The sequence below is a fragment of the Anarhichas minor genome, unplaced genomic scaffold (genome assembly GCF_050575085.1).
Source record: "Anarhichas minor isolate MPS153535 unplaced genomic scaffold, ASM5057508v1 ptg000043l, whole genome shotgun sequence".
NCBI lineage: Eukaryota > Metazoa > Chordata > Actinopteri > Perciformes > Anarhichadidae > Anarhichas > Anarhichas minor.
This window is the reverse complement of record NW_027466489.1, coordinates 3288325-3310353: the sequence shown is the minus strand read 5'-3', so window position 1 is coordinate 3310353 and position 22029 is coordinate 3288325. Positions and strand designations below refer to the sequence as shown.

Here is a 22029-nt window from a genome sequence, read left to right as displayed (position 1 = left end):
CATCCTGCAGGGGGTTTGCATTTGTTCCCCCTTCCTTGTGCAAGTTTGCCTGAAGTATTAAGCAGACTCCTTTTTGTTCTTCAGAGTTGTGTCTTTTTACAACTTCAAGAACATATTTTATAGCCCGGAGTTCATCTGCTACTTTTGAGAGCTTGGTCTTCTTGCCTCATTACATTTGCCATTTTGCCTTTATTGGATCATTCCAAATTGAGAGAGACAGTAAAAATAGTTGGATTTTAATTTAGGATGGTACATTCCTTAATCAGATCAAGCCCCATTTGAACACTTTGAATTTGTCATTTGCATCCCTGCTTTTAGCTTCGCTTCTCATTTGGGGTTAGCAGTCGCAGGATAATTAATATACTTTCCATGCTGCATTACATCATTTGGTGAATTTATACCAAACTACACTTGTATGGACATGGACAGACGCACATGTACACATACTAGCACGCACAAGCTCAGGTTGCCCACACACACACACACACACACACACACACACACACACACATGAGTGATCAGGGCTGCAATGTCTCAGCAAGCTCCTCAGAGAGTGGGATCAATCTATGAGAATGGGATCAATCTCTCTGACCTTTTCCTTGTGGTAACCTGCAGTGTTCAATCCCTCATTATTTTGACAGTGAAAGGGCAGCTTTTCCAGCTGTGAGCTGACTGGAGCATCGCTACACTGCCAGTGTTCACACTATCCACCCATGTCTCTCATGGTAGAGTCAGTTTCACTCACTAACTGCTCTCTCAACACTACTCTTGGTACCTTGTCAACTGAAAAGGAAAAAAAAAAAACAGAATTCACATTTGCTCATGCATCAAACACTTTTCTTTCAGCTGTGTTCCTTTACAATTCAAACATTGTGGACACCATGAGCTTAGGATCTTTTTCTGGGTACATAACGTAATATTTACTGAAGAATTTGCAAGGATCAGTTCACTTTTACTGATTCCTTTACATATTCACATACACATATGCAGAATAACAGATGTAGAAAACAACCAAATACAGATACGAGCTGCAAATAGTGACAACACAACAATATACAGAACACATAAGCAAATAGAGGAAACACTTCCCGGTGGAACTAAAAACCAAAAAACTCACCCTGGCACACAAATTTCTGCAATAATATCTCAACCATGCAATCAGAATCTTTAATCTGAAATCACTTTCAACACCATGTGTATGGGTAGTCGCATTTCTTTTTTTGTTATGGGGTATATGATATGTTTTCTTAATTTGCATGTGTTTGGTCAAGTTGCAGTGCACTGATCTCTTAATTAGTCAGACACTGAATATATAAACAGTAGCTACGAACAGGAAGAAGATCCATGCACTCAAAATCTTAGAACATGTAACAAGGCTACAGTGTAACAAAAAACCATGTGTTCTGTCAAAATATCTTCAAACTAGATGCTGAAAGCCACGTTGACTCATTGCATGTTGCAGTGGAAAAGAGCCGACGCCGAATACTTAAGATGTAATTGATAGATTACAGTCAGTGTGTATAGTCTTGTCAGCCGCATCTGAGTTACAGTTCAGAGCCGAAGTTACACTCTCCACTGAGCACACACGTTAACCTCCTGCCATTTAATGAGGTTACCAGCTCACTAACAAGATGATCTTACTGACAAACTGAGCCTGTTGCTAAAATACACACTTACAGTAGAACCACACACACACATACAGCAACCCCCAAAAACACAAAAAGTACGAAGACAAGTGAATGATAAAAACAAAACAAAAAGTGTGTTTCAAAACTAATTATTTTCTGCTTGAACAACAAATTCCCCTTCCTATCTCTTTCGTTTTATCTGTGGTTTAATCTCTTTGGATTGAGCCGAGGTGCTTTTCTTCAGAGGGCAGTTAAAAAGTAGAAGATTGCCACAGTGAATTGGTTGCTCAGTTTTCAGAGTGCATTAAAGGCCTGTCTTTGAGGCGCAGAGGCTCAGTCTTTTTTACGGACCTGATTTTCTCCACACAGTGTGGGCAGTAGTGGGAAACACAGCCCACAATGCTCCCTGCTGTACAAGCTAAAACACTCCACATGAATAATTTGCAACTCCCAGCTCCGGTTTGGCCTTGCTCCTCTCTCCCTTTCACCCACGCAGCGATGTTGTGCTGATTCAGGAGCAAAGAGTTTGGCTTTGCCAAAATGGCAGCAAGAAAGCTTCTCGGCGGAGGAAAGATCTTCATTATAGTAATAGTAATCTAATTTAGGTATTTAATTGATTTATGGACATGCTCAAAAATGGTTAAAGCAGAGTTGATGTGGTTTTGAGGAAGTTGGAAATGAGTAGAGACTTCAGAGGCTGGGAGATTTATTGAGATTGGTTGATTATGTGATCGTATGCATGCATGTATGCACACAGTACACACGCATGGCATGTCCTCACCGTCTATATTGTCGCTTCACTGGTTTTCTGTCGGCCCCGTTGTGCACTAGCTGTCCACAAGCACACAGACGCTTGTCTCTGACATTTCTACACATTTATTTATTTTTTTTAACTTGTGAGAGAATCGGCACAGATGGCCAGTTCTGAGAGTACTGCACCTGTTTATATATAGCTTCTCAGTAGAGCACTTGAGAGAGATGAAAACAAAGCAAGTCTGTCTGTTTGGCATGCCAATGCCTCCATCCATGCTTCGTGGTCTCCGTTGAGACAACAGATCCCTGTAGGATTCGGGCACGTTAAGAAAGATTTGCTCCTGAATGAAAAAATAGCATCAATAAAAATAGCATCTTATACATAGATTGCAAATGTAGCCATTGTGTCTTTATGCTATGTTTTATTACCTTTGGTTCTGACGGTTATTGTATTTAGGAACGTCACTTTGTTAAATGAAGTTACTGTAAAGGTGATCATTGTGGTTTTTACTCCTTGAAAGGTTTTCAAACTGGCCAAGTGTTTGCCAGGCTCTTTTTTAAAATCTCCTTTTAGTCTAAAAAAGGTTGTAGCTGCCGCCACTATTGCTTAGTTTGCTGCAGCGATGTCCTTAATGAAGTGCATGTTTTCACAGTATTCATGATTCAAGTGGCATAATTTCTAATTGAGGGAGCTGCATAATTTAACACTCATGTTGCATAAGGGTCTAATTGAGTTATTATCAACAGAAGAACGAAGTCTACCGGTACTAAAGCTGAATTAATCATCATTTTTACATTACACAGTAATCCAGAGAGGTTGAGTCTCTCGCCACAGACAGCAGTTTTGGGTATTCCCGGTATCTGCGAGCTACCTGACCAGCACCACACAGCAGCTGGTGAATAAGTCTCAACGTCTAACAAGCTACAGACCCAAGAGCTGCAACTCTTAGAACATTAATCAATTATCTGATTGTCAGAGAATGATGAAGTAAGAAAGTAATGGCTCATTAAACGAGTGTGAAAATAATTGATAGCTGCGGCCCAAATACTTTATTCACGATTTACTGGAAATCAAACCAGTGCTAAAAGTCTGTTCAACATGGGGATTGTATTTGTCAGTTGGCCAGAAGCACAATGATGATGTTGCTCTGTGTCTGCTGGTTGTGTAATTTGGCAATTTTTTGTTAACATGACAGCGTGCCAACTTCAAAAGGCCTTGATATACGAGGGCTGGATGTCTCTCAGCTTGTTTAGATAACTGATAAATGTAGCTTTTAATTTGACCTGTAACAATAAGTCGATCGGTCGGTTGATGGACAGAAAATGACTTGACAATGACAAGACATCAACAACAAGAATACATAACCTTTGACTCTGAGAACTTGTGATGCACATTTGACGCCATTTGTGGACATTTGTAGACCAGAAAAGTGATCCGTAAATCATGAAAATGACCATTAAATGGATCAATGATCAATGATGGAAATAATCGTCAGTTGCAGCTCCTTATTTTATACCTGTGTATGTACTGGTAAATTGTCTTCAGTCATTCTCCGAAGATCATGAACATCATGAATTTTACTGTATTTATTTCTCTGTTTTGTTTGTCAATTTACTTTTGATTGGTAGTCATCTATTTATTTAACCATCATCTTCACCACCGCCTTCTTTCTTCTGCTCATCATCATCATCCTTAGCTCACCACCACTTTGTTCTTCTTCCTGTTTTTTTTTCACCCGCCTCCTCCTCATCCTCCTCTGCATCCTTTTCCATCCTCTTCTGTTGAATTTTAGCTGTAGCTTTGTCTACCACCCACATCAGCTAGCGGTTAACCATTATTTGTAGATTTGATTTACTGAAAAAATAGTAGAAGCGGCCTGTGATGGTTTGTACCCACCAGTGAGCCAAACTGTTTTTTATACGAATCCAGAGGACACACAAGTAGCCCTGAGAAGAACAAAATAAATCAATCTCTCACTCACACAGAGCCTGATCAATTTCTCTGCACAGAGTAAGTATGAAGCGACAAAGAAGACTTTATCTCTGGAGACTTGTCTGTCAAACGCAGGTCTCTGGGGTCTCGAGATTAAGATCCCTATCCGGCTGTTAGGATGTTTCTTGCTGACTAAATGATTGTCACTCTCTGTCTATCTCTCTTTTTCTAGCTTCTAGCAGCTTTTCTCAGTTATTTATATCATTCAGGCAGATAACTCTTTGTTAAAACTCTGCTCCACGTCAGATAAGTGACAGAAGTGAAAGAATCCCAATAACTTTCAAAAGTACTGATTATATTTGATAATTGCAATGTGAGCAAAATAATTAATAATTATTTGCAACCTTCTCTGGCATCTTGACTGTTAAAGTGAAGGTGTCCTCTGATACAGTCATTGAACACCTGCATTGTTTTTGTTTATTTGCTGTTTCAGGGCATGTTGTTGAATTCCATCTTCTCTATTAAGCTTTTGAGTATGAAACCAAGTAATGATTTATTTGGCAGATGGTAATTGGCAATAGAGGTGTTTATGAGGTTATTTGTTTTGTTGTATTAGTCTGTGACACAAGAACGCTCCCTCTTCAGGCCTCGGGCACAGATGATTATCATAGAAACGGAGGGCTGCGCTACAAACATGGTGCCGCCGCCTCTCTTTTCAGCTTTCATAACCTGTAATATAACCATTTCTATCCATCAGGTAGTTTAAGCGATCTGCTGCATTGACTTGAAATTGAATCAGTTTATGTTAATATCCTGTCTTTGATGGGTTTTGTTCTAGATTAGCATTGTCCGAATCTATAACTATTGCCATACAATCCTATACTCTTGCAGATTGAAGGTTTGCTGTGGCCTCCATAAAAGGTCTAATGACAGTTGCACTCCTCCAATCTAATAACAGACATGTTAATTTGTATTCACACAGCACTCTTCCTCTGTGTACCCTGTTTGAGAGTGCTTAATGTTGTCAAATGATTAAGTCTTCACCAAGAGATGAAAGGCCTTGTTTGGACAGGCTTCGAGTTGTTCAGACTCGCTATTGTCCTTGGCATTCCATGACCGTTTATAAAGCAACTTTTTTAAGTAGCGAACATATTCATATTTCTGCACTCATCAATCATCATACAAAATAATGAAATAATGTGTTGACACAGTGTCGATATCAAAGTGAACTCCAATGTTGAGCATCCTTTGTGTATGTAGACAGATTGTTTACCATTGAAGTAGTTTCCCTTGGAATTCAGGTGACACTAAAAAAACTCTTTTGCTGTTCTCTTTGTGTTTGTTTTTCAGAAGAAAGAATGGCTGTGCTTGAACTGCCAGACGCAGAGGGCTCTGTCAGGAAGCTTGGGAGATGTTGCAACTCCTGTTGCACAGCCCTTGGGATCCCCCCGGCCACCTGCTACAGCCAATCAACAACCACCTCAGCAGAAAGGGCCAAATCAGCTTTTAGGGCCTAGACCCACAGGTCCTCAACAACAACTGAAACCAACAGGTCCCCAAGTAAGTGGCCCTGTCTCTCCTGTGAAACATGCTGGGCCTGCCCCTCATACCAAGGGGCCCAGCCAAGCTTCCCCTCAAAACAAGGGCTCTGCCCAACCTGTTCCTCAACCTAAGGGTTCAACTCAACCACCTTCCCAAACTAAGGGTCCATCACAACCCTCAGCTCAGAGTAAGGGACCTCAAAGTAAAGGTCCTAATCAATCACATGCTCAGAGTAAGGGCCCTGTTCAGTCTTCGAACCAAATGAAGGGCCAGTGTCAGGCCAAAGGGCCCACTCAGACAAAGGGATCTGCTCAGCCCTCTGCTCAGACTAAGGGCCCTTCTCACCCTTCTGGTGCCAAGGCCACCCCTGGTAAAACCACACCGAACCATGCCAAGGCCTCTCCCACCCCATCAAAAACAACACCTACTCAGTCTAAACCCACAGGTAACAACCAGGCCCGCAAACAGCCGCAGTGCCAGGAGAAGACTAAAGTCACATCTAAATCTCTAAAAGAAGACATCAAGGCCTCACCAAAGAAGACACTGTCAGAGACTATCACTTCACCAAAAGACATGAAGATAGCTGAAGATACACAGAAGTCAAGACACCATGAAGTGAGCTACCTGCAACTTCTTCGCCTTCACGTGTTACTCTTGATTCACCATTTTTATTTTATGTTTTTGCTCCATTCAAATAATTGTAACCATTTCTCAGAAACATTTTCATTAAATCATCATCCTTTTAATCATTCATTCCACATCACTATTAGGGCCATCGTTTTTTAAAATATCTTTTCTCATAATTATGATTTTTGTAGTTAACATTTTTGTTTTCTATTTTTTTTTCTTTTTCTTCTCCTTACTCATCAGTTCCATCATTCCACTGTCATCATTCACTCTGAAGGTAGTTAGTAGTAGTTATCATGAAATGTACTATTGTCAGTAATGCCACTGTTATCACATCATCATCATCATCACCATCACCATCATTAATGTCACCATCTTAATCTTTAGCATCATCATCACCATCATCATCCTTATCATCATCGTCATCATTATCACCATCTTCATGCTTAGCATCATCATCCTCATCATCACCACCATTTTCATCCTTATCATTGTCATCATAATCATCATCATTTTTCTCAGTGGCCATTCCTCCGCCTGGTTTTGTACACTTTAATTTATTTGTATCAAACGCAAGCTTTTTGTTTACTGTGAAACTTCGTGATGATATTTTAAGCATTCTAAGCATGTTCGTTATTCTTCAACGATTGGAAGAATGCAACGGAGAATGCGTCAAAGATGACGATCAAGCATGTGACCAAATGACATTTGTCTGTAGATGTTTGAATGTTCAACTGTCTGTTATGTTCACTCTGTGTGTGTCAGTGTATTTATCCATCTGTGTGGACGTAACTGTGACAGGCAAACTCAACCCAAATCAATCGAGTATGATTAATAGCTTTGAGAAACAACAAAATAAGATTAGAATAAGTCTTCTTTTCAGGATAATATATGTATAAATGTTGCTTGGTGGTAACTATATGCAAAGTCAAATTCGCTTGACATCTAAAACCAAAGAACAATAGTAAAAATATTTGGGTTGATTTTAGCCTAAAGTTTTACTATATCTGGTTGTCTGATAAAGGATTTGTTCTCTTCAATGTAATTATTCTCTGATATCTAGTATTAGAGACATTTTCAAGTGTATACGGTCTAGTGCATTAATTTCATTCCCTATTATCTAAAAATGCTCATGAGAATGTCACTGCTGATAAGTTTGATGAAATAGTGGGATATAAGGTGTGCACTGGGGCTTGTAATAGACTGTGCCATGAGGTAATTTAGGACAAATGTATGCCTTTTTTTTGCTTCTGACCTCTCTCCCTTTCTTTCTCTCTTTCTTCAGGATTACAACAAATCAAGTACACAGAGTCTAAGTGACACTGGATACTCCTCAGATGGGATCTCGAGCTCTCATGGGGAGATTACAGGACAGATCCGGGAAGAAGCAATCAAGCTCAGTGGTGCTTCCATCCCCTCGGAAATCACCAAGCTAGAGAGCTCCATGAAGCCTCTACTAGAGTCAAAGACGTCAGATCAGAAACACAGGCCACATTCACTGTCTGTAGGACAGGGCCGGGACTACAATCCTGATGACGATGCAGCAAGGGAGGAGTCAGAAGATGAACTCAGTTGTAAGCTTCGCCATGATTATGTGGAGGACAGCAGTGAAAGTGGTCTGTCACCATTGCCAGTAAGACAGAAGAAGTCACATAAAGAATTAACAGATGAGGAATTCATGAGGAGGCAAATTATGGAGATGAGTGCGGATGAAGACGAGATGGAAGAACACGGAAACCAGAAGGCTAAAAGGGCACATAAAACTGGTGGAGAATTAAGCAAGGAAAGGCGACGACTCTCTCATCAGTCTAATAGTTTTGAGGAGGACACCAAGGTAACAGAGGTAAATGAAGAGGAAGATGTTGTAATGGCCGGTGGCCTTCGGCGTTTTAAGACCATTGAGCTGAATAACACCAACAGCTACAACCGAGACATGGAGCTCAGCACCGAACATGACCTACGAGAACCAGAGCTAGAGATGGAAAGTTTGACTGGTTCTCCTGAAGAGCGGTCCAAGGGAGAATATTCATCCACTCTACCTGCCACCACACCCAGCTACACCTCTGGAACATCCCCCACATCTGTGTCTTCCATGGAGGATGACAGTGACAGCAGCCCTAGTCGTAGAGCAAGACTAGAGGAGGCAAAGCAGCAGAGGAAGGCTCGACATCGGTCCCATGGGCCACTGCTCCCCACTATCGAAGACTCATCTGAGGAGGATGAGCTCAGAGAGGAGGAAGAACTACTTCGAGAACAGGAGCAGATGAGAGATCTAGAGCAACAGAGGATACGAAGTACTGCTCGAAAAACAAAGAGGGATAAAGAGGAGCTACGGGCACAGAGAAGACGGGAAAGATCCAAAACTCCCCCCAGTAATCTCTCTCCTATTGAGGATGCATCGCCAACAGAGGAGCTGAGGCAGGCTGCAGAGATGGAGGAGCTTCACAGATCATCATGTTCTGAATACTCACCATCAATGGATTCAGAGGCAGAGGGCTTTGAGATGATTGGTGGAAAGCTTTACAAAACAGGAAATGAATATAATCTTCCAACCTTCACATCACTCTACTCCCCTACAGAAAAGACATCAGCAATGTCACCATCTGATAAAACTCTAAAAAGTGCAGAGGAGGTCTATGAGGAGATGATGAAGAAAGCACAGCTCATGCAGAGGCAGAAAGGTGCCTCTCAGCCTGACAGTAAACGTCATCTTGAAGTAGAAACTGTCTTGACCCCTGGCTCAAGCCCAACACAGGTTACTGCACCTATGACCTTCTCCACAACAGGGAGTGATCCAAGAATTCCAGGAATTCATGCAGCACAGCATCTATCAAAAGAAACGCAAAATAGGATGATGACACAGAGTGCCAAAATTGAAGGTGTTGTTGGAGTTGCCACAACCAAAGCCCAAGTCAGTCAGACTGCCACAACTCGACAGGCAGGTAGCACAGTGTCTCCTGGCAACAGAGCAGGCTCCCAGAGGCCAACACAGGCATCACCAGACCCTGGAGCATCCTCCTTAACCTCCAAAGTCTTCTCCCTTTTCAAAGGTCCCAGCCCCCCAGTCTCCCCCAATGCTTCTCCAGCACAAAGCCCAACGCATACACCGTCCGTGAGATCCACTGGTGGTAGTGGCAGGCAGCTGCCATCTTTGCCTGGTGGTCCTACATCAGCTACATCATCCCATGGAGCTCAGGCACCTCAAAGGGCAAATTCGCCACGTCTTGCACGACAACAGTCCTCTCGAGATTCGCCAGTGATGGTGATAACTCTAGGCTCAGATACAACCAGTCCTGCAAAGCCACTCACTGTAAATTCTTCCACTTCCCCTTTGTCATCACCAACACAGGTCAGTTGTAAAACCTTGTATAGCTCCCAGCCCTCTTCGACAAGCTCCCCAACATCCCCACAAATGCATCCATCACAACAGTCTTCGAAACATTCTTCACAGATGGCTCAAAATGTTGAAAAATGTAATGTTGGTATTGGCATTATGACTACAACTGCACATAGTCGGGGATCTATGGAAAACATATCTCTGTGTAAAATCTCAAATATTCCAGGATCTTCAATGGTTGTGGGTCAGGTTCAAACACATCCAAGCTCTAATGTGGTGGATCTGAGAGCCCCAATGAGGTCTGCTCCAATTATAATGACAGATCAGGGCATGGACCTAACATCTCTTGCCTCTGATTCAAGGAGATACTCTTTAGGAGCAGAGCAGCCATCTGGTCGACACACAGCAGTGCAACCTCTTATTATGAACCTGAATGCACAAGAACAACCGTACATATCTGTATCAACACCGACTACAGTTAGCGTCACAGTTGCAGGTTCGATGTTCATGTCCCAACCCAAGCAACTAGTCGTGTATGGAGATCCTTTGCAAAACCGTATGGATTTGGGGCAGGGTGTTGGATCAGCTGTGTGTTTAACCCAGAGCAAGCCTCCAATTACTGACCCATCTATTCCCAAAATTGATGCCTGTCTGGAGAACCTGGGTATACAACAGCAACAACTGCAGTTACAGCAGCAGAAGCTCTTGCAGCAACAACAGCTTCTGGAGCAGCAGCTCCAGCAGCACCATCAGCAATCCTCTTTTGCACGTTACAATTTAGCTAATCAGGTTCAGCCAATCCTAATGAAAAAAGACCTTGTAGTCAGCCAGACAAGCAGTGCCCAGCCTGCAGTGACTGCTAGTGCCATTCCTAGAGTATCCCCCTTGGCTCCACCATCAGTGTCTGGGGCTCCTTCTTCTAATGCTTCCCATGAGGTCTATGGTGGAGTTGCCTTAGAGCTAAAAAACAAGCCAACAGTAATGAACTTGTCCACGGGTAAGCCCCATGTCATGATGGTGCAACTTGATGAAAACAAACCATCACAGGGGGGCACAGTGACTCAACTGGTTAAGCAAGAGGAACCTCCCCCCCCTCCTCAGGTCTTGGATCTCACTGGACAGATCAAACCAGAAAACCAGGTGGCTTGTTGTGATGTTGTTTACAAATTGCCCTTTGCTGGTTCCTGTTCAGGGTCATTCACTCAGAAGCCTACAACAGTGTCCTCAGATAAAACCCCCACCACTGAAAACTCTCAAGCAGCCCACCCTCCCCATCCACCACACTACAATGTCATCCAACAACAACAACAACAACAACAACAACAACAACAACAACAACACAACAGCAGCCTCAAGCTACACAAGGAGTAACAGAGGAGCATAAACCATATCAACCGCCCGTAGACCCCTCAGGAAGAATTCAGCCCTCCATGTCTGATACTAATCTGCCCTCCATGACTGATGCTGGTCACTATCAGAGTAATGTTCAGGGGGGTCTGGCAGTAGATCTTAGCAGCATGAATCAGGCTTATGATGGTGGATACCTTGGTATTGGAGCGCAGTATGGATCTTACACAGACTTGCGTCACCAAGGAGATTTGACTGGTCCTTCATTACCCCTTCGCCGATATGGATCCATGTCAAATATCAATTCTGACTACGCCTACAGTTCACGTGACCAAACAGGACCACAGGACCCCAATCTGGCTCAGTATAGTGCAACCACTGCCAGGGAGATAAGTCGCATGTGTGCAGCCCTAAACTCTGTGGACCAGTTTGGAAGCCGGTATGGAAATAACCCTGAACTGGTACCACATGGGGCTGGAAGGGGTGGACCTTTAGCTAGGTTAAATCTCCAGCAAAGCTTAGCATCAATAAGAGCAAACCTACTTTATGGCCCAGATGGAAGACCAACAGCAAATGGCCAAACACTAACAAACTTAATAAATGCCAGACAAGCAAGTATACGCGCCTTGTACCCTGCTGCTATGAGAGGAGGTGATGGCATGATATATTCCACCATTAACACTCCCATAGCCTCCACCTTGCCAATTACCACCCAGCCTTCCTCAGTCCTGCGTCCCATACCTAGAGGAATTTACAGACCATACCCCACAGGTGTAACTGCAGTACCATTGGCTAGCCTTACCAGGTTGCCTCAAGTGACTCCCAGAATGCCCCTGTCCACACAGGGACCATATTCCTACCCTACTCCAAACCAGTATCCTACTTCAGCCACACCATCAGGAAGTGTGCCTGAAGCAAGCAGCTTACACCAGGAAACTCCTGTGTACCTTGGAAAGCCTTTAACAACACTTGCTGCTCAAACAGCTGCAACCATTCCACCCACCCAACCTGCAGCACACCTAGGAGCACACAATGTACCAGCAACTGGTATGCCAACAATGGCAGATCAACAGACAGACCGCACTCAACTTACCTCACAGAGTGTTTCGTCATTCTCTCAAGCTCAAGGCCAACCTCCAACTGTCCAGCCATTGCAGTTTCAAATGCAGCCACACCAGTTACCTGCTCAAACTGAACCTTTATCTTTGACTCAAACCCAACCTCAAGTTCAACCCATCAGTCAACCTCAACCATTAGTTCTGCCACAGGGTCAGCCCCAAGTGACACCCCACGGCACTGCCCTACCACCGAGTTCCACACTTTCTCCTCCCATGGATGCCCAGAAAAATAAGGAAGATGAAAGACTGAGTCAGCAACAAGAGCATGTGCTGCATCTAGAGCGAGAGCGAGTAGAACTTGAGAAATTAAGGCAGCTGCGCCTACATGAGGAGCTCGATAGAGATCGTATGGAGCTTCAGCGACATAGAGAAAAAGAACAACTAATCGTTCAGCGTGAAATTCATGAGCTGCAGTCAATCAAGCAGCAAGTCCTACACCAACAGCAGACAGAGCGGGAGACGCAGCTCATTATGCAAAGAGAACAACTGGCCCAGCAGAGAATGCAGCTTGAACAAATTCAGTCTCTGCAGCAGCAGCTCCAGCAGCAGTTGGAGGAGCAGAAAAGACAAAAGACGGCAGCAGTGGAGGCAGCAGCTGCTGCTGCAGCAGTGGAGACAGCCACCGCATCAGCAGTGGCGGCAGCAGCAGCCACATCTGCCCAGGGTGCTATACAAGGGGTAGTTGTTGGAGGAGGGCCCCCTCAAGGGTTCATTATTTGTGACCAGAGTGGTAGAGTTATACAACAAGATGGACAGAGTGTTCAATTTTGGCAGGATGGACAAGTGGTACAAGCCATGGTGGCTTCTCGACCCATTCATAGTTCTGCCTCTGAAATGTCTTTGAGAAGCAGTGACAAACAGGCTGAATCCAAGATTATGAAAAAGCAGAATTCCATGCCTCGTCTGAGGGATGGTTCAGAGGAGGACTCTGGGAAGAGGATTACAGACAGCTGTGTGCAAACAGATGATGAAGATGGAGAAGACAGATTTATGAACAGGCGTAGGAGAACAAGGCGTATCGCCGACTGCAGTGTGCAGACTGATGAGGAGGACCAGGGAGAATGGGATCAGCAGCCAGTCAGGCGCAGGCGATCACGTGTTTCCAAGCACTCTGAGTCCAGTGGGGAGGCTAAATCAGAAGGGTCATCTAAAGTGGCTTCTGCAAGTATAGCTATTCAGACCACAAATGATTCGTCATGCCAAACAGAGCCCGACCAACTAAGCAGGATTTCACCTGCAATCCACATTACCATGGCAGAGACCTCAAAGGTTGACCTATTACATTACATAGCAGCCCCTGAAAGGACCCACAAAGGAGAGAGTCTAGCCTGCCAGACAGAACCAGAGTCTCAGTCTCAGGGTGTGGTCGCCCCTCAGCTGAGTGTCCCTACAACTATTAGTCCGTACTCAACAAGTCTGCATATAGTAGGTGCGAACACATCTGACCCAACCTCTCCTAGACACCAAGGAGTTGTTAAGTTTGAGAGGAGGAAACCAGACCCCTTGGAAATTGGCTATCAACAAACTGAGTCTCCATCTCGGCAGCCCCCAAAATCTCCGCAGGTGCTATACTCTCCTGTATCTCCATTGTCTCCTCATCGCATGCTGGAGACAACATTTGCCTCCCAGGAGAAACTTAACAAGGCCCATGTTACACCCCAGCAGAAGGCCTTTACTACTGAATCACCCCAACGTCACCAGACCCTACCAAGACCCATAAAAAGTGTGCAGCGCTCCATGTCGGATCCCAAGCCTCTAAGCCCCACATCAGAGGACCCGGCCAAGAACAGGTTCTCCCCATATCATCAGCAAGCTTTGTCCAACAGTCAGGTATGAAACCATCACTTTTTTTTTGAGCAGAAGTTAGTTTATCAAAATTTCTGAAGGCTTACAACATGATAATGAATAGAATATAAAATATATATAGAGAAGAAATGTATGAAATATATTCAGAATAAAGAATATTTTTGTAGAAATGCAGCACGCCGTCACAGTCCAGAGTAGTTCCTTTAAATAAAATGACAGTGCATACTGCATAAACGCCTTAGGTCCCCCAGGGAGATGTGAGTATATTGTTCAAATATATGTTTCAACATATATATTTTTACTGCAAATATACATTGTTTTTTGATATGAAGAATACCATACATGTTTGTTTACATGGGATACTATGCTGTATGTTATTGAAGGAACATAATGCGTTATTTATTTTTGATACATTATATACGCACATTACTGTATTAGAGGTCACACTGACACTATGTAGGATGTCATAAAATGTGTCACAACGTTTGTGTCCAACTCATTTTTTACAATCAGAGCATACCAGTGCCAAACAATATATGATCCAATTAGCATGTAGAGACTTTAAATTAAGTTAGTATTCATCAATTAATTGTCAGAGAGAAAAAACATGTAAATTAAAATATATGCATGGTAATGAAAAATATGCTGTGTGTGGACATAGATGATCACACAGGATCTGGCATCAAGAAGGTGACAGAATGTTCTCATGAGAGCAGCTGGCCATGCCAGAAAACCTTTTCCCATCATCCTGTTCTACTGCATCTCCTCCCTTATCTTCCCTCTTTCTACTCCTTTAGCCCGTCTCTCTCTCTCTCACGCTCTTTCTCTCTCTCTCACTCCCTTTCTGTCATGTCTTCTATATCAGGCACACCCTTAAGAGTTGCTAGGGGGACATAGTATGTGGAGGAATCGTGGTGGTGATTTGCTGTCTTCCTGATTGTTAGCAGCTGGTCAAAGTAAATTAACATTGCTCTGCACTTAGACCAACATTTGTCTGATAAGGAAACATAGAATTCAGATTTCAGGCATTTGACACACCTTATGTACTTATAATCTTTAGTGATAGTGTTTCATACATGGTTCTCTTGTGGATACTTATGGATCTACTCAACACAACTATTTTGTAAGTATTAGACTAGCACAGATATATTTTTAAGTTGTGTCTTTATTTCTAGTTAGTATGTTTGAATTTTCTTACCTGCATGCCATACAGAAATATTTGGAGCAATGTGAAAAAGGGCCAGATATTGTGGATATTTGATCAAAGGAGTAGAGGGAGAATTAATATATTTCTAAAAATACATTTGAATTAAATCAAACGACTCACAACACAATTGCTTCATTAACATGATGTTAACATTTACTGAGCTGCTCAAACATACATTCATTTGTTCAGTATTTCATTTTGATTTAGGATTATTCTGACATTCAAAGATCCTACATTTAGCAAATTAGATATGAATTGATATTGCAGAGATATATTTGAAATTTAATCCATTGCAGTAAAAATTAAATTTTACTTTTAGTAACAATTAACATGTTTAAATTGTACCCCTAAATGGTGTAACTTTGCAATATTATTATGTAATAGTGGTGCTTTGTGTATACTACAATGACTGACACTACTATTCATTTTACTTAAGTCTGTTAATCAGGCATACAATGAAAAATGTCACATAGTGTCTTTGGCTTCAGTGAAACAACATTTTAATTGATATAATGAAATCAAACCATGTTAGTTGAACTACTGATGGAGCTAACGCCCCTGCAGTACATAAGCTAATTAACCAAGTAGTCTGACAACATATCAGGCTGGAGAGCTTTTCACTTAGGTCTAGGGATGAAGAAATGTGCAGACCCTCTGTGTGTACCCAGTGTACAGTAATGAGTCGAATTTACATAAACACATTCTGTTTATAGCTCAGTGTTTGCTGATGTGTCTCTGCCTTTCCAAGCAGATGGCCTCCCTGCAGCAGCAGCAGAACTCTCTGATGAGGAAAATAAAGAGGACTCTCCCTAGTCCTCCTCCAGAGGAGACTCCGCTCCCCATTGTTACTCCAGCACAAATGTACAGCTCCCCTGGCATGCCCCAGAGGGTCCTACCCAGACCTGGCCAGGGAGTCACCAAGGCTGGCCTGCTGAGTGAACTGAAAGCTGTGGAACAAGAGTCGTCAAAGCTCCGTAAGCAGCAGGCTGAACTGGAGGAAGAAGAGAAAGAGATTGACGCCAAGCTACGTTACTTGGAGCTAGGCATCACCCAACGTAAGGAGACCATGGTGAAGGATAGGGAGAGGAGAGAGCTGGCTTACCTGAGATGTATGGGTGATGCTCGGGACTACATGTCGGACAGTGAGCTCAACAACCTCAGGATGGTAGCTGCAACAGGAACCTTTGATGGTAATGGTCTGCTGACAAGGCCCAGCACTGCACCATTGAGCCAATTCACTAATGATCTCAATGCAACCTCCCAGTATCCCTCAACCTCATCCTATATGTCCTATCCATATCCTCAAAGTCAGCCATCAACACAACAGCCAGGCTCTGCTTACCAACAGATAGGCTTCCAACCTCCTCAATACCCTTCATCCTCTGCACCCCAGCCGGGAACATTCCAGCCCCATCCCCCATCAGGCCCTGGCTACCAGAACCAGGGAACTTATTCCAATCGTATGTATGCCCAGCCCGCCTACCAGACAGACCTTGGCATGCAGCAGCCTGGTCATCAGGGCTTCCATCCTTCTGGTCAGCCAATGCCCAGCCAGACCCTTCCTTACCCCAGCCACAACTCCTACCAACCTGGTCTCTCTTACCAGCCCCAAGCAGAGGTCCTTACAGTCCATCAAAGACCACGTCAAACCTCTTTGGCTGACCTTGAGCAAAAACTCCCCACCAACTATGAAGTCATCAGCAACCCAGCAGTGTCAGTGGCCACATCAGCTCCAGATACCAACTTTGGCTCAGTCTACAGCAATGCATATGGACAGTACCGCCCCCCGGAGCCCGGCTTGATTCACTCTGGGGACAGCCCCCCATCTGCTTATGCTTCTGATGGACTCTACACCTCTAACCTGGAGCAGAATATTCCTAGGAACTATGTCATGATTGATGACATCAGTGAGTTGACAAAAGATAACACTAGCCAACCTACGGATGCTCTAGGCCATCCTGTGGGAGGGCGGTATCGCAATGAGAATGGCCCTGCACGTGGGAGTGCCTACAGTAGACCTGAAGATGAGCCCGTGGATGCTTATGGCAGACCTAGTGGAACAACAGGTTACCAGAGTACAGTGGACAGTCGCACTAGCACCACAGTGAGTGGAGGCTCTTCCTATTACTATGATGATTATAAACACACATCAAGGAGCGGCTCCAGTAGCCACAAACTTGCACCCAAGAATCTTGCCCCTGCTGTAGTCTCCTCTAAACGTAGTAAGCACAGGAAGCAGGGAATGGAGCAGAAGATTTCTAAATTCTCCCCTATTGAGGAAGCACGCGATGTGGAGTCTGACCTTGCCTCTTACACAATGACAACATCAACAGGAGGCAGCTGTACAGTTGTGTCAAGATCCAAGAAGCTTCAGGATGATGCCACCTACGGGATTAAGAAGAATGCATACGACCAGCAGAAATATTACGGCACCAGTCGTGATGGTCTTGAGGAGGACGACCGCATGTACAGCTCTGGCAGGTCCAGGTCTACTGGATATGGTATGGACAAGATTTCTTCAAGAGATGCCACAGGACACAGAAGTAAATCCTACGAGAGGGATGCCATGGAGCGGTCTCAGAGAAGCAGCCGCAGTGGAAGACCTCCAATGCGCAGTCAGAATTCAGAAGAGGAGAGTCCAATCAGTCCTGTTGGGCAGCCTGTAGGCATGGAAAGTGGCTCCGGCATACCAGAAGCCCATGATGTGAGGAACCAGTATGGCTCCAGCCATTCTTTGCCAGATGTGCAGGACCATCACAAGAAGGACCTGCCTAGGAGTCATGTCTATAAACCAGATGACCCTTACCTCGTAGATGACATGCACTGTGCTGTTTCTGACAGTGAAGGTAACTGGTGCTGAATCATTTTTGCTGTGTGACATTTGTTCTTCCTACCTTTCCCGTGTGCTGGAAAGGTACTGCATGCCAAGTGTGGAATTTTGAGAAGAGCGACATTACTTTGTTTGTCTTGTCTTTTACTATGGAATGTTCCCTGTGATGAATTAAGCCAATAATGCCTTTTTTTATATTTCTTTTTGCACGCATGATTTTTAAATGTAAGATAATCTCTGTTTTTTACGTTTTTTTTTGTTGGATCGCTCAAAAATGTGCATGGCTCTGGGATGTGGAGCATGTTTTCCCAGTTATTTTGAATGGCTTCAATCTGCATGCTACTCCTCTCACCACAAAAAACAATTGACTGACAATGTTTGTTTTGGTTTTAAAAGCCTATCATTTGAGCCAAGAGGAGACTGATTGGTTTGAGAAGCCACGGGAGGCCCGTTCTGATCGCTCAAGACATCATGGAGTTCACTCATCCACAGGGAGACGTAGTAAACAGACCTACCATGATTATGACGAACCTCCAGAGGAATACTGTAACCAGGATGAGTACAACCAACAACGCCACCCCTCCTCCACAACATCACGGGATCACCGTCATCATGGCGGCAGCTCTGGCAGACACAGCTCTTCTCGCCACACCTCAGAGGATCCCAGGTCGACCCGTTCTTCCAGAACACACCCCAAAGACCCATCTGTTCGCTCTGATGGCAGAGGCTCCTCGTCTACACAAAGAAGGAGTGGTCCAGACTCCCGTTCCGCCCAGGGAAGCCCCCGAAACTCAGGCGACTTCTCTCGAGACGCAGCCTCTGGTCATCATCACGGCACAGGTGGACGGAGCCAGAGACCCCAAGGAGATCGCACAACATCCAGGAGGCAGGAGCCCTCTGCAGCAGGGCCCAAACCGCAGCAGCAGCCACAGCCGCAGCAGCAGCAGCAGCCGCAGCAGCAGCCGCAGCAGCAGCCGCAGCAGCAGCCGCAGCAGCAGCCGCAGCAGCAGCCGCAGCAGCAGCAGCCGCAGCAGCAGCAGCCGCAGCAGCAGCAGCAGCCGCAGCAGCAGCAGCCGCAGCCCTCTCAGGGCCATGCTGGGCAGCCGCGGTCAGGTGGTCAGGGCCAGTCTGGGAGACATCCAGGCTCTGAACCACTTGATGGTACCCAGCAGGCCCAGCAGCAGCATCTGCAGAGTGCGCAACAGCAGCAGCAGCAACCTCTGCAGCACAGCCAAACCCCTCAAAGCAGCCAGCCTATAACAACCACAGCAGGAGCTGGACCGACACAGCCCCAACCCAAATCTGGCCAAGCCCCACCACAGGGAAGACAGCCAGGAGTAGGGTCTGCAGCAGGGCCACCAGCTATCACTGCGGTGAGTAGACCTAAGCCTGGTTTTACTGTAATACATTAACTGTTTCTATCTTCTGTTATTAAGGATGTGCTACTTGATCATAAAACCTGTATTGTGTTATTTTCCTAGTCAAATAATGCAAGAGGCTAGTTGTGATGTTAGAAAATAAGTTTAGTCATAAAATGGCACTGTGTCCTTTTTAACCTTCAAAAAACACTTTAAATGTCACAAACAGAAGCAACGGCTGTTGTTTTTTTTGCTTTGGGATTGTGTGAGAACAATCTGACTCACTCAAAAAAGACACTTCTAGTGGATAGTGAGCATTATGTGAACTAAACACGGATAGAAGTGGGAAAGAGAAAATGACATAGAATAAAGAGCATAGAATAAGAAACGTTTTGATTAACTATAGTATAAATTTAACTATACAAGATTATATTTCAAATGGGATTACATTTAAAACATAGTCGAGTTTAAATACATAGTATCAAATTATACTCAATATTTGTCTCTGTTCTGTTTGACAGGCAAAAATGGATGCTACACCTGCAGCAGCAGCAGCGACAGGAATGAAACCTACAACAGCAGCCCCAACAGCACCTCAACCTACCAAAATAGCTACACCTCCTCTTGCAGGCATTGGTCAGTTCCAACATTACCATAAACCACTCAGTAACCACAGGCAAACAACGACATATGTGATGGTTATGTTGTTTGTTGTTTGCAGGCTCCAAGGCTCCCCCTGTTGGGATCGGTAGTAAACCCGTAGGTATAGGCAGCGCCGCAGCAGGACAGCCACCTGCCGAAGGGGAAAATGTTCTCACTAAAATCCTGCAAGGAGGAGCAGCAGAGCAAGCGGGGAAACTGGGCGATGGTACAGTCATGAATAAATAAATGTTTAAGAAACTTAAATACAGCTTATCTTCAGGTCTAGCAAATGTTTAATCCACTGCGATTTAGCTTTAGTTTTAAAGTAAGAGTCTATTAATTCAGTGAGATACTGGAATTCCTTGAATGGGTATATAGCTGTTTGGGTTAGGTTGTTTTCTGATAATCGCCTCCTTCTCTTTGTCATTCTCGTAGCTTTGTCTGGCTTTGGGAAGAAGTTCACTTCATTATGGTGAACTGGAGAGAGGAGGGTAAGTGTATTCAAGTTGTTTTTAATGAAAGTTACAGGCATGTGCGACTCAAAATGTTTTAGTTTTTAATTCAGAAGGATGGGCTTATCAACATAAATTAGGAAATTCTTCCTTGCACTAAATAATGGGTGTTTGGGAAATGATCATGTTTATGCTTATTGCATCACTTATTTATTTTGAATCGACTGTGCTTTTCTTTCAGGGTATGCAGAGTTGAAATGAGATGGATTGGTAGCTTTGTACTTGAAAAACCTATGAAACTGCAATAAATAAATTTCACTTGACAGAAGAAATAGAGGAAGAGAGATCATGAGTGCATCAGTGAGTATCTCATTAGTATCTCATCATCATGTCTTTAGGATAAATAGTGTGTCGCCTGCTCCACTAAGCAAGTGAAAACAACAATGTTGTAGAAAACTATTTAAAAATGCAGTGTATGTTTATTCACTTTTGTGACAATTCTGTTGTGTAAAACAAAAGCAGTAATGCACGAAGGTGTTAAACTATTAATTGCTGGTGATGTTTAGCGTTTTAGCTTGTTAGTTTTAGTTTTCTTTAGCCAATCAAGTCTACAAACTGTGAAAACATAGAATGCTGTCATGCTTTGATTAATTGATTAAGTGTTTTATCAGCTGGATATTTACATAAATTAGCATAGTCCGTATCTGTATAATGATAAGACTCAAGCGAAGGTATGACTGATTAAAGTCTGTGATTGTATATCCTGACTGATCCGTTGTACCTTTCCCTTACCTTAAATTACTGAACAGAGCTGGAATCAAAGGATGCCTTGTCAGCACTGAATTCCCCAGACATGGGCACACGACTGAAGTGAATTAAATAAAGGTGATTGCTTCATCAGCGCAGTGTTACAAGACATGAGTAGAGGGCTGAAGAGGCCTGAGAGTAAGTGGATGCCTTGACAGAACTACAGTCCCAGAATAATGATTGTGGAGACGTCTGATGCCTCATTGGACCAATGGTAAGTAACTAGAGTCATTCACATACATGTGTGTGTGCATGTGTATGCTCATGTAGGTGTGTTTCTGATGCTGGATTATGGGCTGATTGATTTTAGTTTTGTTGTTAGTTTTGCTTTGGTTGGCTTCAGCGCTTTATTTCACTGCTATGTAAGGTCAGGTTATTAAAGTCACACACATTTGAACTGTCTGCTGCAGAAGTGTGAGGCCAAGACCAAGGGAGGTCAGCACTAGTGTGGTTTACCTTCTGACTCCACACATGCCCAATAATCTGGGCCAAGCACACTGGGCTATAATTAGCCTGAGAAGGCTAACTGTGGCTTTGCTTTAATGTCACACGCAAAGACACACAGAGACAAGAGCCCGTGCAGACACACAGAATCATGACTCATGGTTAGCATCACTCATTAATGGTAGAATGAGCTAACAA

The 22029-nt window shown here is 43.8% G+C and overlaps 1 protein-coding gene across 1 annotated transcript in view; it reads left to right on the top strand.

The window, feature by feature from the left end:
* bsnb (bassoon (presynaptic cytomatrix protein) b) overlaps positions 1 to 20604 on the top strand; it is a 55078-nt gene extending 34474 nt beyond the window's left edge. The window contains 9 exon segments of the mRNA XM_076110627.1: positions 5665 to 6471; positions 7769 to 11158; positions 11161 to 14115; positions 16047 to 18144; positions 18525 to 19050; positions 19156 to 19498; positions 20008 to 20122; positions 20208 to 20354; positions 20564 to 20604. Coding sequence (XP_075966742.1) covers positions 5665 to 6471; positions 7769 to 11158; positions 11161 to 14115; positions 16047 to 18144; positions 18525 to 19050; positions 19156 to 19498; positions 20008 to 20122; positions 20208 to 20354; positions 20564 to 20604 — 10422 coding nt within the window.
* The last annotated feature ends 1425 nt before the right edge of the window (positions 20605 to 22029 follow it).